The sequence below is a fragment of the Notamacropus eugenii genome, chromosome 4 (assembly GCF_028372415.1).
Source record: "Notamacropus eugenii isolate mMacEug1 chromosome 4, mMacEug1.pri_v2, whole genome shotgun sequence".
In the NCBI taxonomy this organism is placed as follows: Eukaryota; Metazoa; Chordata; class Mammalia; order Diprotodontia; family Macropodidae; genus Notamacropus; species Notamacropus eugenii.
The window spans coordinates 68,334,134-68,353,578 of record NC_092875.1 but is presented as its reverse complement, the minus strand read 5'-3'; the positions used below and the strand labels follow the sequence as shown (position 1 = coordinate 68,353,578).

Here is a 19,445-nt window from a genome sequence, read left to right as displayed (position 1 = left end):
GTCCAGCCTGATCCGTCTCCTCTTGTAGCCCATTAGAGTGCCCCTGTCCTTTTCCAAGAGCAAACCTCCCCATATGGCATGCTGTCCAGGACACCCTTCTCTCTTGCCTCTCTCCACCTTGTCCCCAGAGTAGATGTGGCCTAGGGGAGGGGCCTGGGAGGAGGATACCCAGGAGCTGTTGAAAGGAGTTTCTTGGGAAGGAGAGGGTCCTCCCTAATTCTCTTCCCTACCCACTCTTTCCACAGTGCAAGGAGGAAGCTGTGGGGACTCTGGAAGCTGTCCAGGCACTACATGGGGTCTCCCAGATCTTGCCCAAGTCCAGGGAGAGCTATGTTAGCAGGTGTCTGGAACTTGACCGGCTGAGGAAAGAAGGCACCAATCAGAAAGAGATTGATAAGGTAAGATAGGCATGAGTACCTGGGCAGGGCTTGGTTGGCCCTGGAGCCTCTGCCTGACCTAAGGCCCCTTGCCATGTCCAGTGACATCCAAAGGAAGGGTCAGAAAAGTGAGAGTCAGGAGAGTCCACTAACCTGCAGTGTGACCTTGGGTAATTGGTTTCACTTCTCCAGGCCTCAGTTTTCCCACCTGCAAAGTGGGTGACAGTACTCCTCCATCATTTGGGTAATTCTGAAGGTCTGATGAGAAGATGGATGTGAAAGTGCTTTTAAACTGAAAAGGACTCTATGAACTATAAACTATCTTGAAAGGGGACAGGGGCCTTCTGGAGTTAAGCAAGGCAAACCTAGTCTTTCTGTACTCAGTGCTTCAGAGTGCTTGTGTCCTGGCTTGAAGTCAGAGGACCTAGATTCAAGTCCTAACTCCATTACTCACTGATTTTGTGACCTTGGACAAGTCCCTTCCACTCTCTGGGTCTCATTTTCCTCATTTATAAAAGAGGAGGGTTTGGACTGGGTGTTCTCTCCAAGGTTCCTTCCAGCCTGAATTCTTCTGGTTGTCTCTTATTGCAGAGCTTAGCACTGCAGTGCCCAGTACATAGTAAGTGCTTAATAAATGCTTGGTGACTTCACTTGAGTTTTTGATCATCTCTGCCCCTGCTTCACCATTAAGCACATCCTTTATTCTTATTGGGATCTCCAGTTCCTTAGACCTTCCCTATTCCCACTTATAGGGCAGCTAGATAGTTTAGTAGATAGACATGGATTTGGAATCAAGAAGACTCCTCTTCATGAGCTCAAATCCAGCCTCAGACACTCACTAACCGTGTAACCCTGAGCAAGTCACTTCACCCTGTTTGCCTCAGTTTCCTTGTCTGTAAAATGAGCTGGAGAAGAAAATGGCCAACCAATCCAGGACCTTTGCCAAGAAATCCCCAAATGGGGTCATAGAGAGTCAGATATGATTGAAACAATTGAACCAACATCCTCCCTGTCCCCAAACATCCTTCTCGACTTTCTTCCTTTCATTATTTTGGCCTGAAAGTTAACCATTTCAAAAAGGCTTTGTCTTTTCTCTTGAAATCCCCACAGCTTAAGGCTGGGCATGTCCACCTTCTTCTCTGACTGCTCTTAAGATGTCCTGGAAAGTCCCAAATTCACATGGTGTAGGCTCACTCAGAATCCGCTGTCTGACTAATTATGCACTCTTGCCCAACAATCTGTCTTTCATCTCAGATTTACTACCTATCACAGTCAGCATCTGGGGTGCAAGCCCAAAATATGAAGGAGAATCTCCTAAGACTTTGCCAATTTATGATAACAACTTTTCTGACTATTCATGTAGGCACAAATGATAACTCCCAAAGGAATCTAGAAAGCTTTGCCAAGGGTTATGAAGTCTTGAGTGAGTAACTGAAGACCTTTAGGGGCACAGGTGGGAAGGACTTGAGGAGGGAAAGGCAGATTTGGAAAGTAAACAGATTGCTGAAGACAAGGGTTCCTAGCCTGGAGTCCATAAACTTGTTTTGAAAAAAACATTTTGAGAATTTTATTTCAGTATCTTTGGTTTCCTTTGTAATGTCTTTGAAAATCTCATTCTGAAAAAGAGTTCCTAGGCTTCATCAGACTGCCAGTGTGGGCCATGACATACACCAGGGGTGGGGAATCCTTTTGGTTTTGGTCAAAGGACTGTCCTTGAAGACCTAGAGGGCTACATGTGGCCTCAGGGCTGCAGGTTTCCCACCCCTCCCATATACCCCCACACACAAAAGGTTAAGAACTCTTGGCTTAAGAAGATGGTATGGGAAAGTAGGCTTTGGGTTTCTGGACCACAGCTTAAGATATAGGAATGATGGCCTCCCAGCCAAAGATCGAATACCAATATTGGCAAGGGTGTATTTTCCTGGAGTCTAGCAAATCTAATCTGGATAACAAAGGAGAAGTGAGAAACCAGTCTAGTTCTCCATCCCATAAGAGAAGAGAGTGATTACAATGTAGGAATGAGAAAGGAAGCTGAACCATGTGGAAATTTCCAGGAGACAATTCAAGGAAAGAACATGAAGTAAGATCTGTGGTCTCAGATCTCTAAAAACAAATTCACAAGATCCCAACATTAAGAGAGAAATTTGGCCTACTGCATAGTCCCTGAAACGTAGAAGAAAGATGGAGGCCCCAGGCTGGAAGGTGACTTCCAGGGTTTCTTCTCAAAAGAAAGAGGATTAGTAAAGAGCTGTGGAAGCAGAGTAGCCTTATATATTAAGAAGATACACTTGTATAAGGGAATCCAGGGACCAGAATGGGGCAAAGTATGGTTGAGAGCATTTAGGTGAAGATCAACAGAGGTAGAAATAAAAAGGATATTGCCATCACAATAGAACACAAGCCACCTGGGGAGAAAGGGAATAGGAGATTAAGGAAACCAGTGATAAGCTAGGGTACAGTGATATAGTATAGCAGAGTTGGAGACTTCAGTTATCTGGACAGCAGCTGGACTTGCAGGGTTGGGGAACTTGTGGCCTTGAGGCCACGTGTGACCTTCTAGGTCCTTGGGTGTGATCTTTTGACTGAGTCCAAGTTGTACAGAACAAATCCTTTTCTTAAGGGAATTTGAGGACCTAGAGGGAAACATGTGGCCTCAAGGCCACAGGTTCCCCACCCCTGAACTGGAGCTTTCTCTTTCCAAAGCAGAACAATTAATAATTTCTTAACTTGCCTTAATGATCATCTTATCCTTCAAAAAGTAGAAAAATCAACAAGGGGTCCTGTTTTTCTGGATCTGAGCATCCTCAGTTAGGAGAAGTTAGGAAGAAAGGATTGGAACCCTGGAGAAAAGTGAGGGCTTCAGTTTAGGATCTATAATAAAGAAAGGGAGTTAAGTATAATCTGACCTGACACCCCAGATTGCAAAAGGTTGAGAGAGAGAATGGAGCCCCTTTTTACCCTCTTCCAAGGATTTAGAACAGACTTCTTAAACTGGGTTCTGTGGATGGATTTCATGGGCTCCCTGAACTATGATGGGGAAAAAATGACATTTTTATACTTTTGTTAATGTCTCCCTGAAATTGAGCATTTCTATCAACTATCAACGCAGGCAACCAACCATGGGAGTATTAGGTTTCACTAGACTGTCCAAGGACTCCATGAGACACAAAATATCCTTTTTCTCAAAAGGATAATACTAAAATCCCAGAAGAAAAGACAGTGCGTGCAGGAAAGATAGGAAGTTCTCAAGAGTAAAATTCTAAAAACAAAAAGAGAAACAATTCCAATGAAGAAGAAAAAAGGATTTGTCTATGGAGACCACAGCAGACACAAGGGAAACTTGCCAGCCAAGTTAGATTCTTCTAAAAGACACTTATGGAAGATAAGTGCAAGGTCAGATGACTGAGGATGGATACAAGAGCGGGGCATGGTCTGATAACAATAGTGGGAGAACGGGGGAGCTCGGGAAGAAAGGTCAAACAAGTTTTTCAAAGCTGTATCAAAGGTAGAGGAGAAGGTTCAGAGGAGAGTTGGAGTTGTTTCCTGGAATGGACGAGATACTTACAACAGAGAGTAGGGAAAAGATAAAGCTGATCAGCTTTGCTTTTGATTCTGTTTTCTCAGCCAGGGAGAAAGATCTTTTCTATAGGAAAGGATAGACCAATGATGGATAATGAGGGGTGGATTTTCAAGATAAATAGGTAGATTATATAAGATCATCTAGTTCCTAAACTCTTGGTTTAAGGGTCAGGAAGATTCAGGGATAAGGACATATATATAATACATACATATATATGGAGATATATAAGGAGATTTAAGATAAGGGATCATAGGATCTGGGGATCCTTACAGTCAGGAAGATTCAGGGATAGGGATTGATAGGATCAGGAGATTTAGAGATAGGAGATCATAGGATCTGGTGATCTTTAAGGCCAGATCAGAAAGATTCAGGGATGGAGATTTCTAGGATCAGGAGATTTAGGATAAAGAATCATAGGATCTGGGAGTCCTTAGGGACAGGAAGATTCAGCGATTGGGATTTATAGGATCAGGAGATTTAGGGAAACTTGGATCCCTAAATCTCAGATTTCCTGTGATCAAGGGATTTAGATGTAACCTTAGAAGTCATCTATGACCTGAGAAATCCCCTCATTTTAAAAGTGAGAAGATGGAGTTGTAGGAACTTGCCCAAGGTCACACTGGAAGTAAGCGTTCTCACTGGTGTCCAGTCCTGGGCCTTCTGACTCAGAACTCTTTCCCCTACTTCATGAGGTCACTAGATCCAGATGTACTCTCTCCTGGAAATGGAAAGAACTAACTGATGTCATTGCTCAGCCTGGAGAATTAAAAAAGTGCTGCTGGACTAGGGAAGGATAAATGTTTCCATTTTCAGAAAAGGGAAAAGAGCAGCATTTGAAAACTATTGGCCAATGAGCTTCTCTTTGATTTTGGGCAGAATTGGAGAAGGCATTATGAATGGGGTATTTAGTGGCCATCTCGTAAAGGAAGCTAGGTCCCCAAGTAGGGGCATGACTTTATCAAGAGCAGGCCTTGTCAGACATTCCATGTTCTATTTTGACTAGGTTGTTAAATGAATAGATAAGTGGAATACCATTGACACAGTTTATCTCGGTTTTAGCCAAGTATTTGAATCTCACATTCTCTTCTTATGAGTAAAATCCCACCCTGGTATAGGAGAATTCAGAACTCGTTGAGTGGTCTGGCACAAATAATTGTCATCAATAGTTTGATGTCAGCTTGGAAAGCAGTCTTCAGTGGAGGGCCCCAGAGATTTGTCCTTCACCAGAGTCTGAGATAAAGGCAAGGACGTTATGTTTCTGCAATTTACAAATTAGGCAGTACTAAAACATCAGATAAGTGATCCAAAAAGACTGCAATGTAAGATGGAATTTTATAGGATAAATGTAGTTTTACAGCTAAGTTTAAACAAAAATCAAATCTTCAAGTAGAAAACTAAGAAGGCCTGGCTAGAGAGCAGGTCACCTGCAAAAGAGCTGGGGGTTTTAGTGAACTCCAAGTTCAATATGGGGCAACTGGGTGGTGCAGTGGATATAACTTGAAGTCAGAAAGACCGGTTTTCATGACTTCAAATCTGGCCTCAGACACTTACCAGCTGTGTCACCCTGGGCTAATCCTGTTTGCCTCAGTTTCCTTATCTGCAAAATGGACTGGAGAAAGAAATAACAAACCACACTAGTATCTCTGCCAAGAAAACCCCAATTGGGGTCACAAAGAGTCAGACACAACTGAAGCCACTGAACAATAACAATTTAGTATGAGATAACAGTGCATTATAGCTACCCTAAAAATCAGTGCTGTCAGGTGACATTCAGAGAGACAGAGACTACAGTCCAAGAGATGTGATAGTCCAGCCAGCCTCTGACCTGATCAGGTAACATGAAATATTTTGTTCTGTTTTGGATGCCACATTTTAAAAAGGGCATGGATGGGCTGAAGAGTGTCAAAGAAGACTGGCCACAGTAGTGAAGGCTGATGAATTCATGCCTTATAAGCATTAGTTGAAGGCAAAAAAGGAATTCCCCCACTAGGGAGGCCACATCTCCATCCTAAAGATCCCATTCACATCCTTGCCCCAAGGCACCCCTGTAGTAGTGAGGAGAATTGTAGAGTTCTTTATTGTGTTCCATCAATAAAATCACTATATTTTGTGCAAAAAAAATTATCCTAGGAAACTAGAAGACTCAGGGAGGATTGATATGGTAGGCACTTTAAGTATTTGAAGGGATGTCATAAGGATGTGAGATTAGATTTCTTGTTTGGCTCCAAAGAGAGGTGAGTTTAGACTTGCAGTTAGGACCAGCTTCCTTACAGTAGAGCTAATTAGAAGTGGAATGGGGTGCCATGGTTGGGGTAGGGATGGATCATGTTCAAGAGAGGTTTTCAAAAAATGGCTAGATGATAACTTGTTGGGTATGTTGCAGAGGGCATCCTTGTCTGCGTGTAGTATCCGAGGTCCCTTGTACCTCTTAGAACTCTATGATCCACTTGAAGCCCCCAACTTTCATTTTCTCTCTCAGGAGAAGACTTTGTTGTTTCTCTTACTGAGGTTGATGCCATCCACAATGAACTCCCTCAACTCCTGTCCTCCACACCTGAAAATACCTCCCTATCATAGAAGATTATGTGACCCTTCTCCTTTCCAAGGTTAACCGTGCCATTTGTGTCCACAATTCCATCTGCTGTCCCCTCATATGAGGATGATTCTCTTGCTTTCTTGTCCTCAATTCCTCTCTCTCCTGGCCTTTCCTCTGCTTCCCACATGCATGGCACTTCTCTTATCTTTGAATTCTTATCTCGGCCCTACTGTTCCTTCCAGTTATCATTCTGTGTCTCTTCCTTTGACTGCTAGGCTTCTGGAAAGAACATTTTATACTTTATACCTCCACTTCCTCACCACTCATCCATTCTTCTACCCTGGGCATTGTGGCTTCCCACCTCCTCCACGCTATTTTTTTCAAAGGTCACCAATGACTGATTATTGTTTCAGCCATTGGGCTTTTCTTAGTTTTCATCCTCCTTGACCCATCTGCAGATTTTGACAGTTAATCACCTCCCTCTCCTCCTGGGCCCTCTTTCCTTTGGTGGCTTTCAGTACTTTCCATTTTCTTGGTTGTGCTTTCTACCTAGAATTTGAATGCTTGGCAGTTTAGCTTGAGAAAGGACCTCGGTGTACAATACCTTATCGTATCAAGTGATCTTCAGAATCTTCCTAAGATAATGCAAATGGAATTGATTCAGCTTCCTGGCATGGCGCTGTATAGGCTAACCACATTGAGCAAATGCCAAATGTACATTTGCCTAAAAGACTATTTTACAGAGAACTCACACAAGGAAGATGCTCACATGATGGTCAGAAGAAATGATACAAGGACACTCTCAAGGTCTCCCTGAAGCTCTTTGGAATCAATTGTGTGACATGAGAAATGCTGACAAAGGACCATCCAGCATGGCGTGCCTCATCAAAGGAGGCCCTGTGCTCTATGAGTGAAGCAGAATTACAGTAGCTCAAAAGAAATGTAAGATACACAAATTTAGAGACAGCTCCAGTCCACATGTTCATATCCACTGTTTGTGCCCAACCTGTGGTGGAGTCTTGTGAACTTGTATTGGTCTGATCAGACACAGTCAGACACAGTGTAATTGACTCCAAGATAGTGATGCCATTTTTGTCCTCTTCAAGAACAAAGGACAACAACCAACCAATAGCCATTCTCTTGGTTATTCCAATTTTTTTTTGCACTCAGATCAATGCATTTTAATTAAGTAGGAAGCTTGTATCAACTTGAAGAAACACATTTATGTTCCTAAAACTACCACACAATCTCAATAGCACAATTGTTTCAGGACCATAGAGTAGAAATGCCTTGTTTAATGAAGATGTTAAATATTTCTTCTTAAACTATTTTCTGATCAAAAAAGCCAGAATTAAAAATTTCTTCAAGACAAGTTCTTCTGGTCCTAATGAGATTCTTCCATAGCATCTTTTTATACTTTTCTTGAGTTTTGTATTTGAAAGTCAGATTTTCTATTCAGCTCTGGTCTTTTCATCAAGAATGCTTGAAAGTCCTCAATCTCATTGAATGTTCATTTTTTCCCATGAAGGATTACACTTAGTTTTGCTGGGTAGGTGATTCTTGGTTGTAATTGTAGCTCTTTTGCCCTCTGAAATATCGTATTTCAAGCCCTCTTATCCTTTAATGTAGAAGCTGCTAAATTTTGTGTTATTCTGACTGTGCCTCCACCATATTTGAATTGTTTCTTTCTGGAATTTAGCTACAATATTCCTAGTAACTTTCATTTGGGGATCTCTTTTAGGAGGTGATTGGTAGATTTTTTTCAGTTTCTATTTTACCCTCTGGTTCTAGTATGTCTGAGCAGTTTTCCTTGAAAATTTCTTGAAAGATGATGTTTGGGCTCTTTTGATAATGGCTTTCAGATAGTCCAATAATTTTTAAATTATGTCTCCTGGAGCTTCCAGGTCAGTGGTTTTTCCAGTGAGATATTTCATGTTGTCTTTTTTCCCCCCATCCTTTTGGTTTTGTTTTATTATTTCTTGATTTCTCATAAACTCATTGGCTTCAATTTGCTCCATTCTGATTTTTAAGGAATTATTCTCTTCAGTGAGCTTTTGGACCTCCTTTTCCATTTGGCCAATTCTGCTTTTTAAGGCATTCTTCTCCCTATTGACTTTTTGAACCTCTTTTTTTTTTTTTAACCATTTGGCCTAGTCTGTTTTGAAGGTGTTGTTTTCTTCAGTAATTTTTGTGTCTCTTTTACCAAGCTGTTGAACTAATTTTTCATGATTTTCTTGCGTAACTCTCATTTCTTTTCCCAATTTTTCCTCTACCTCTCTTGCTTGATTTTCAGGATCCTTTATGAGCTCTTTCATGGCCAGAGATCAATTCATATCTTTCTTGGAGGCTTTGAATGTAGGAGCTTTGACTTTGTTGTCTTTGTCTAAGTGGGTTTTGATCTTCCTTGTCACCATGGTAACTTTCTTGTTTGCTCATTTTCCCAGCTTATTAGTTGACTTTTAACTCTTTGTTAAAGTAAGGCTCTGCTTCCAGGGTAGAGGGAGCACTGTCCAAAGCTTCAGGGGTTTTGTGTAGCTGTTTTAAGAGATACTTCCAGGGACCTGTAAGTTTTCAGTTCTTCCAAGGTGGTATGATCTAAGGAGAGATGTTTACTCCTTTTCTTACCTGTGCTTTGGTCTGTAAGCCACCACAAGCATTCTTTTCTACCCTGTAACTGTGAGGAGGGTCTCCTCTACTGTGGCCACAAACTCTGCTGTGCTAGTGCTCCTCCTCGCCCTGTTACTGCCACCCAGGACTGTGACCCAGATCGAAGTATGGGCAAAGCGAAAGAGTCCTGCCTCAGTGCTACCAAAAAGATCTCTGTAATCTCCTTCTGACCAGTTGTTTGACCTCCTTACCATCTATGGGCTGAGAACTCTGAAAGCAGCCACTACTGATTCAGTCAGTACCTGCTCCTGGTTTGCTAGGGCTGGGGCTGTATTGGTGTAGCCTGTGCTGGACTGTGCTCCACTCCCACTAGGTGCAGCAGACCTTTCCTGCTGACTCTCTAAGGTGTCTTTAGCATCTGTGGGCTTAGAAGTCTGGAAACCACCACAGCTGCCAGTGATTCAGTTGCTCCAACGTCTGCTTCAGGTTTGCTGGGGCCCTGTGTTCACTGATGTAGCCTGCACTGTACTGTGCTTCTCTCTCGCTCTGGTGCAACAGATCTTTCCTGCTGACCATCCAAGTTGTCTTGGGCTGGAAATTTATTCCACTCTGGCTTTTTGTGGGTTCTGCTACTCTAGAATTTGTTTAGAGTCATTTTTTAAGGTATTTGGAGGGATTTGGGGGACAGCTCAGGTAAGCCCCTGCATTTACTCTACCATCTTCTTGGTTTCCTTTCCATTCTCTTCTTCCTGACTGCGGGTAACCACTATATTTCTTTCTAAGACCATATATCTTGACCTACACTTGACTCCCATGGGTTCAACTTTTACTTTCACATAGACCATACCCAGTTCTATATATCTAGCTTGAATCTCTCCTCCTGAACTCCCATCCTGCGTCCCCAGCAGCCTGCTGGACACCTGCCTGGGTGTCTTGCGAACACCACAAATTCAGCAGGCCTAAAACAGGACTCTTCATCCCTATTTCAGCTGCCCTTTCTCTAAATATCCCCATTTCTTTTGATGGCACTGTCATCTTTCTTGTCATTGAGACTGGAAAGCTTGGTCACCTTTGAGATTTTCCTTTCCCTAGTGTCCCACATCTGTATCCTGTTACATTTATCTCCACAGCTTTTCTCCAGTTCTACTCTCCCTTTTCTTCACTCTCTTCACCACAGTCCTGGATCCCCTCCATATCACTTTTTGCTTGGACAGTTATAATTGCTTCCTCACTGGTCTCCCTGACCCCATCTTCTATCCTTGATGCAACTTCAAAACTAATTTTCTTGGTCTGATTTTTTTTACTTCTCTGCTCAAAAATCTTCAATGGCTTACAATGCCTGGCACATAGAAGGTTCTTAATAAATATTGATTGATTGACAGAGAGAAAATATAGAGTCCCCAGCCTGGCATTTAAGGCCTTCTACAGTCTGGTTCTAGTTTAAAAAAAAAAACAAAACAAAAACCTTAAAAAAGGTGAACTTGATAGTTATCAAGTTCAAAGGACAGAAAGAAGATTGAAACCATGATTCTGCTATGTATGGTTTTTATTTTAAATATACATCACCTTTAACACAGTAATGCCAACACCATCCTTCATGTCTGCATCCCCTTCTGCTCTTTGTTTTTTCATGCATGCTCATTCCTCCTCCTCCTCTTCCACCTCTCTGGTCAAATCTCTTCTCCCCCATCAACTCTTTCTTTCTAGGTTTATTATATCCCACCCCTTTCATGTGCTTTATGTCAGTTGTATTGAAGTTCAAAGGTGTTTTAAAAAATGTGTTAGACACTTTTATTTTCCTATCACCTTCATTTCTGATTACATACTTCCCCAATGAGTCACCACTCGTTAAAAAAAATTATAAAAGAAAAAAAAACATTGAGCCAAACCAACCAACCCATCAGCTAGGTCTGACAATTTATGTGATAATCCACACCCCCAGGCCCTGCCTCTGCAAGGCAGGGTGAGAGGAGCCTTTTCTCCTAATTACAGTGTTCAATTTGGATTCTTTGTTTTTTCCCATTGCTATTGTCAATGTGTCACTTGTTTCTGGGTTGTGCTTTCTTCCCTCTGTATCAGTTTGTATCCATTCCCATGCATCTTTGAATTCTTGGTATTCATTGTTTCTCATAACAAAGTGATATTCCATTACATTCATGTACCACAACTGTATCAGGATGAATCACATTCTTGGGTTCTGAAAAAATGAGCAGATATGATGGCAGAGGCGTCTCCAGTGATATTTGAAAGACCACAGAAAACAAGAAAGACATCGCAAGACTAGGGAAGGGCAGGTGTTGTCTCAGTTTTTAAAAAAGGAAAGAGAACAGAGCCTACAACCACAGGCTAGTGAGTTTAACTTCAATTCCCTGGAAAATTCTAGAGAAGATTTTTCGAGAGATAGATGGTGAATGTTTAGAAGTGGAAGTGGTTGTTGTCCTTCATTCTTGAAGAGGACCAAAATGACATCATCGTGTTAGAGTCAAGTTTCATTGTGTCTGACTGTGACTGATCAGACCTTGGGATGCTCTACCACAGGTTGGGTACAAAGAGTTCATGTGAACATTTGGAGTGGATTCTCTAAATTTGAGCATCTGGAGTTTCTTTAGAGCTACTTCAATCCTTTTGAGCTCATAGAACACAGTACCTTCTTAGATGAGGACATACCGTGCTGGGTGGTTCTGTGCCAATGTCTCGCCTGTCAATTTGGAGAGACCTTGAGAATGTCCTTGTATCGCTTCTTCTGACCACCGTGTGAATGCTTGCCCTGTGTGAGTTCTCCATAAAATAGTCTTTTGGGCAAGCATACATTTTGTTAAGAACAGGTCATGGCAGACTAACCTTATTTCCTTTTTTGACATGATAACTGTAATAGTAGATGAAGTAAAAGATAGGGATATAGTTGACCTGGACTTTAGTAAAGCTTTTGATTAAAGTATTACGTATGATTCTTGTGGAGAAGATGGACAGACATAGATTAGATGATAATACAATTCAATAGAGTCAGGCATAGTTGGATGGTCAGACTCAAAGAGTAGTTGTTGATGGTGCAGTGTCAGTATAGCAAGAAATCTCCAGTGGAATGCCCCAAGGACTTTGCTTGGATTTCTGCTATTTAACATTTTACCAATCATTTGGATAAAGACATAGATGCTCTGTAGGCTCATCATGTTTTCAAATGACTTCAAGCTGAGAGGGGTAGTAAACACAGCAGGCAATACAGTTTGAATTCATCTTGACAGGCTAGAATATCAGACTGAATCTAATAAGATGAAATTCTATGAAGATAAATGTAAAGTTTTGCCCTCAGGGACCAAAAATTACCTTCACAGGTATGATATCAGAGAGGCATGATTTGACAGCAATGTTCTGAAAAAGATCTCGCCATTTTAGTGGACTGCAAGCTGAATATGAGTCATCAGTGGGATATGGCATCTGAAGAAGAAGAAACAGGCTGATAGGGACCTACCTTCCTACAACAGGTGGATCATAAACCCATTTTCCTCTACCCTCATTAGACCTCATGTGGAGTATAGTTTTTAGTTTTTGGCATCGTGGTTTAAGAAGGATGTCGATGAACTGGAGAGTGTCTAGAGAAGGGTTATCAGGCTAATGAAGGTCTTGAGTCCTTGATAGATTAGTTGAAAGACCTGGGCGTGTTTAGCCTGGAAAAGAGAATACTTGGGGGGAACATAGTAGTGATCTTTAAGTCTTTTATTGGCTATCATGGAGAGGAGGGATTGGTCCCAGAGAGTAGAAATAGGAGCAATGGGTGGTATCTTTAAGAGGTGAATTTGAGGGTTCCTAAAATATTAGAGCTCTCTGAGAGTGGAATGGGCCACTTTGAAAGGTGCTAAGTTTCCTTTCCTTAGAGTTCTTCAAGGAGAGGTTACATGATCACTTGTCAATGATGTCCAATGGGAATTTCTTTTGTGTTTAGGTTGGATGGGAGGACCACTAAGCACCTTTCCAACCCTTTGGTTGTGTAATTCACGATTGGCTTAGCCATTTCCCAATAGAAGAACACTGACTTTATTCCCAGGTCTTTGTTACCAAACAATAATGCCTCTAGACAGGCCTTTTTGTTCTGTCTTTCACCTCCTTGGGGTATGCCTAGCAGTACGACTTTTACGTCAAAGAGTCTGGACATTTTGGTCACATTCTTCACAGAATTCAGAATTGTTTTACAGAATGGTTGAATCAACTCACAGTCCATTAATAGTATTAGTATGCCTGTTTTTGCCCTAACCCTTCCTTTTTTTTTTTTTTGGCAAGGTGATCAGGGTTAAGTGACTTGACAAGGGTCACACAGCTATTAAGTGCCAAGTGTCACAGATTGGGTTTGAACTCAGGTCTTCCTGACTCCTGGACCAGTCCTCTATTCACCACACCACCCAACTGCCCCCATAGCCCTTCCAATTTTGACTACGCCAGTCTTTTATCAGCTTTGCCAGTTTGTTGGGTGTAAGGTGGGACTTCAGAGTGATATTGATTTGTGCTGTTTTTTTTCTTATTAGTGATTTGGAGCATTCTTTCATATTGTTGTTAGTTATTTGCAGCTCTGCTTTAGGGGCTTGTTTGCTCATGTCCTTTGCCAACTTCTCCACTGGGAATGAGAAGGGGGAAGGAAATAAACATTCTCTAGCACTTACTGTGTACTGGACACTTTGCTAAGCACTTTTACAAATGTTATCTCATTTGATCCTCACAACAGCCCTGGGAGGTCGATTCTGTTATTATCCCCATTTTACAGGTGAAGAAACTGAGGCACACAAGGTTAAGTGACTTGCCTAGGCTCACATGGCTAGTGAGTGTCTGGCACTGGATTTGAACTCAGTGCTCTATCCACTGCACCACCTGGCTGCCTCTTGGCCCTGGGTCTTATATATTTATGTTTATCGTTTATATGTATTGTGGATAGCAGATCCCCAGTAGCAATATTTCACAATGGTGAGTCTAACAAAAGATTTACATTTTAAAAATAACTGAAAAATGAGAATTTTTTAAAAGTGTTATTGTTATTAGAAAAAAGCCTTCTTGTACCCCTCCTAGATAGAAGGAAAGACGAAGAAGGCAGCTGAGACCCTGCGTCGCTGTGTGGAGAAGTACAATACAGCCCGGGCGGATTTTGAGCGGAAGATGTTGGAGTCGGCCCTGGTATGAGAACACAGGAAGGGAGGCTGGGCAGGTGTGGGGGAGGGGTCCTCCAGTGAGTCACTAAATAGTTGGGGATTGTGGGTTTCCCTTCAAGGCCCATAGGTTTTTTCTCAGACATCTGTCCTCTGGGTTACTTCCTCATGATGGTTGCCAGTGAGAGCTCCAGCATGACCTGGCATGGGCACTTGTTCAGCAAGCATTTAGAGATGGGGTCCAGGCTGGGTTGTGTTAAGCTGATGAGGACACAAAGAGTGGATAAGATTTTGATCCTGCCCTCACAGAGCTCCCCACTCAGGAGGGGAAATAGACAGACTCCAGGGCCCTCCAGCTTATATTATAAAGTAGAGGGGATCATCCTGAAAGCATAAATGGAATACTCTGGGATTTCAGGACAGCTTCACTTCCTTGTGATCCTAGGATTTGGAACTGGCAGGCATGAGCTACTATAGCCCCCTCGTTTTATAGATGAGGAAATAGGCCCAGAGAAATAAAGAGACTTATCCAAGGTCACACAGCTAATAGAGATCAGGGCCAAAATTCAGACCCAGGGCTTCTGATTCTCATCCCTAAAACCCCTTCCAGCCTGGCAGCTTGTGATCCCTTTGGGAGAACCTGCTGTAAGACATGAAGATGAGGAGAGATTGGGGAGGCTTTTGAAAGGATAGAGAGTCTGAGCTGGCCTTGGAAGGACCACTGGGATTCAGAGCACAAATGGAGAACAAAGGCATTTCTAGGCCTAGGGAATGGTTTGAACAAAATCATGCTGCCTAGAAAGTGTGTTATTGGGGTTGGGGGATGTTGAGTCATGTAGCTTGGCTAGAGTACAGAATGCATAGAGCTGGAGTATGGGGAGACAGGGCTATAGTGGGGGCTTGGGACCAGCCTGTGATTTTGAATGCCAAGCCTTCCTCTTCTGGGCTTTGAGGAGCTGCAGAAGGCTTTCAAGGCTGGCCAGAGACACCATGAGGGCTGGCTATTAGGAGTATGATCCCTGTGGTCCACAGGGAACTATTTTTGGCTCTAATTTAGGGCCTGGGGGTCAGTTTCCTAAGAGGAAGTGGGGTAGGATGGTTTGGGCCTAGCAAAAAGTGACCTTTTTCCCGTGCAGCGCTTCCAGGCCATCGAGGAGACCCACCTTCGACACATGAAGGGCATTCTGGGAGCATATGCTCACTCTGTAGAAGACACACATGTGCAGATTGGGCAGGTGAGGCCAAGGTCTGGAGGGAGGAGCAGGTGGGCACCCAGCCCCAACCAGCTGCCTCTCTTAGGGAACAGACAGTCTTCAATAGCGGAAGTAAATGGTGAGGGGCTCAGTTAGGAGGAGAGAAGGTGGTCTCAGTCTGGGGAAAGGGGCCACGGCTAAATGATGCCCCATCTAGAAGGGCTGCCACCCTTGGGCTCCAGGGGTGCAGTCCAGCCTTTCCCCTCTTTCCTCCCCTCTAGGTTCATGAAGAGTTCAAGCAGAACGTGGAAAATGTCAGCGTGGAAACCTTGGTGAGGAAGTTTGCTGAGAATAAGGGAACAGGCCGGGAAAAGCCGGGTGAGTAGGTCCTGCTGGTTTGGGTTCTGTGTTCAGGTCATGTTTGGAATCTGTAGTTCCGTTGTGGCAGCAGACCCACTGAGTATTTGTTAAATAACCTGGACAAGCTTCCTGGAACAGATAGGACTTCAAAGCAAAGGATTTTCAGAGCTGGAAGGATACTTAGAACATAGAAGATCAGAGCAGAAAAGGGCCTTAGAACAACGTAGGATGTCACAGCTGGGAGGGCCCTCAGAACCCAGGTTGTTGGAACTGGGAGGGGCCATAAAACAAACCTTCCAATCTATTAAGATCCCCTTCTTTTACAGATGAGCTGCTAACCAAGCCATGCCTCCCCCATATCATACTTGTGAAATTTTTTTTTTAAAAAAAATCAAGTGACTTTATATTTATCCCTATAAAATTCATCTTAGTAAATTTAGCCTAATGTTCTGTTCTGACAGAATCTTTTTGAACCCTGATGTTTGCCATCCAGGGTGTTGAGCTACCCTCATCTTCACATCATTTGAAAATTTGATAAGCATTTATCACTCTTAATTTCTAATACTGGAGAGCATATGATCCCTCACAGATCTCTGGGCCACCTCTTGAGCCTTCCTTCCAAGCTGAGGTTGAAACATTAATGATTCGAGTCATTCATCCAGTGTACTCCACTGAATTGTCCCATCTTACATCTCTCCATCTTTCCCACTATAATCCCATGGAAAACATTTCCAAATATCCCTCTTCTGTTCAAAGGGAGGAACTCAAACATCCCCTATTCAATTTAGTTTCTTGATATAAATCTTTTTGAACAGAGTGGTCCAGTTAAAAGGGAAAAATAGGGATTTGGTTGTTCATTTCTGGAATGTTAACCCAGATTCTATTGTAACATGTCTTTCCCTTGTTTGAGATTATGTGCAAAATGTATTTCTCTCTCAGTCATGTTGTGAAAGAAAATACAAAGAAAAAAAGACAAGTAAAGAAAGTAAAATAATAGTGTGCTTTGATCTGCATTCAGATTCCATCAGTTCTTTCTCTGGAGGTAGGTAATATTTGTCATCACAAGTCTGAGGGAATTGTCTTGCATCATTGTATTGCTTAGAATAACTAAGTCACTCAGTTGATCGTTGCACATATTGCTATTACCATGTATAATAAATATTCTTTTGATTCTGTTCACTTCACTTTGCATCAGTTCATGTAAATCTTTCCAGGTTTTTCTGAAAGCATCCTGCTTATCATTTCTTATAGCCCAAGAGTGCTCCATCACAATCATCTACCACAACTTCTTCAGTCATTCTTCAACTGATGGGCATCCCCCCAATTTTCAATTCTTTGCCATCATGAAAAGGTGCTATACGTATTTTTGTACACATATGTCCTTTTCCTTTTTTAAAAAATCTCCTTGGGATACAGTGGTTGCTGGGTATGCGCAGTTTTATGGTCCTTTGGGCATTGTTCCAAATTACTCTCCGGAATGATTGGATCCATTCACAGCTCCACCAACAATGCATGTGTCCCAGTTTTCTCACATCCCCTCCAACATTTTGTCATTTTCCTTTTTTTGTCATATTAGCCAATCTGATAGGTGTGAAGTAGTACTTCAGAGTAGTTTTGATTTGTATTTCTCTAATAAGTAGTGATTTGGAACCTTTTTTATATGATTCTAGATAACTTTGATTTCTTCATCTGAAAACTGTTCATATCTCTTGACCATTTATCAATTGAGGAATGATATATTATAAATTTGATTTAGTTCTCTATATATTTGAGAGATGATCTTTATTAGTGAAATTTGCCATAAAATTTCCCCCCAGTTTTTCTTACCTTCTGATATGGGCTGCATCGGTTTCATTTGTGCAACCCCTTTTTAATTTAATGTAATCAAAATTATCCATTTTACTTCCCTCGATATTCTCCATCTCTTGTTTAGTAATAAATTCTTTCCTTATCCATAGATCTGACAGGTAAACTATTCCATGCTCCCCTAATTTGCTTATGGTATCACTATATCTAAATTATGTACCCATTTTGACTTTATCTTGGTATATGGTATGCGATGTTGGTCTGTACTTAGTTTCTGCCAAACTGCTTTCCAGTTTTCCTAGTAGTTTTTGTCAAATAGTGAGTTCTTTAAAGTCTGGACCTTTGCATTTATCAAATAAAAGATTATTATCATCTTTTCTGTATGTCATGTGTATTGTATACCTAATCTATTCCACTGATCCACCACTGCATTTCTTAGTCATACCATTGTTTTAATGATGATTGCTTTGTAATACTGTTTGAGATTTGATACATCCAGACCACCTTCCCTCACGTTTTTTTTCATTGATTCTCTTGATAGGCTTCACCTTTGGTTCTTCCAGATGAATCTCATTACTTTTTCTAGCTCTGTAAGATACTTTTTTAGTAATTTGATTGGTATGGCAATAAATAAGTAAATTAATTTAGGTAGAATTTTTTTTTTAGAATTTTCAATTTTATTATATTATCTTGGCCTACCCATGAGCAATTAATATTTTTCCAGTTGTTTAGATCTGACTTTATTTGTATGAAAAGTGTTTTATAATTTTGTTTGCATAGTTCTTGGTTTGTCTTGGCAGGCAGATTTCCAAGTATTTGATATTGTCTACAGTTAATGTAAATGGAATTTCTCTTTCTATCTCTTGCTACTGAACTTTGTTGGTAATATATAGAAATACTGATGATTTATGTAGGTTTATTGTATCTCTTGAGACTTTGCTAAAGTTATTAATTGTTTCAACTACTTTTTTAGTTGATTCTGTTGGATTCTTCAAGTAAACCATAACATCTGCAAAGCGTGATAGTTCCTCAGTGCCTATTCTATTTCCTTCAATTTCTTTTTCTCCTTCTGTTGATATAGCTAGCGTTTCTAGCATAATATTGAATAATAGTGGTGATAATGGGCATCCTTACTTCACCCCAATCTTATTGTGAAGGCTTCTAGCTTATCCCCACACAAATAATACTTGATGATGACTTCAGATAAATACTACTTATTATTTTAAATAAAACTCCATTTATTCCTATACTTTATAGAGTTTTTAATAGAAATGAGTGTTGCATATTGTCAAAAGCTTTCTTCTGCATCTGTTGAAATAATCATGATTTTTTTTTGTTGGTTTTGTTATTGAGATGGTTATGCTGATAGTTTTTCTAATATTGAACCAGCCCTGTATTCTTAGTTTAAATACCACTTGCTTATAGTGTATGACTTTTGTGATATATTGCTGTAATCTCCTTGCTAGTATTTTGTTTAAAATTTTTTCATCAGTATTCATTAGTGAAATTGGTCTATAGTTTTCTTTCTTGCTTTTGCTCTCCCTGGCTTAGGCATTAGTTCCATATTTCTCTCATAAAAGGAATTTGGTACCACTCCTTCTTTGCCTATTTTTCCAAATAGCTTATATAGTATTGATATTAATTGATTTTTAAATATTTGGTAGAAATTACTTGTGAATCCACCTGGTCCTGGAGGTTTTTTTCTTAGAAAGCCCTTTGATGGCTTGTTCAATTTTTTTTCTAAGAAAGGGTTATTTAAGTATTCAACTTCCTCTTCTGCTAATCTGGGCAACTTATTTTTTTTTTGTAAATATTCATCTATTTCATGTAGATTGTTAGATTTATTGTCATAGAGTT

General features: G+C 41.1%; 1 protein-coding gene across 3 annotated transcripts in view; it reads left to right on the top strand.

Moving 5' to 3' along the window:
• Positions 1 to 19,445, top strand: part of FCHO1 (FCH and mu domain containing endocytic adaptor 1) — a 57,394-nt gene that overhangs the window by 18,786 nt on the left and 19,163 nt on the right. For all 3 annotated transcript variants that reach the window (XM_072601693.1, XM_072601691.1, XM_072601692.1), the window contains exons 6-9: positions 246 to 398; positions 14,153 to 14,257; positions 15,366 to 15,464; positions 15,704 to 15,800. In XM_072601693.1, coding sequence (XP_072457794.1) covers positions 246 to 398; positions 14,153 to 14,257; positions 15,366 to 15,464; positions 15,704 to 15,800 — 454 coding nt within the window. The remainder of the gene's footprint in view (positions 1 to 245; positions 399 to 14,152; positions 14,258 to 15,365; positions 15,465 to 15,703; positions 15,801 to 19,445) is intronic.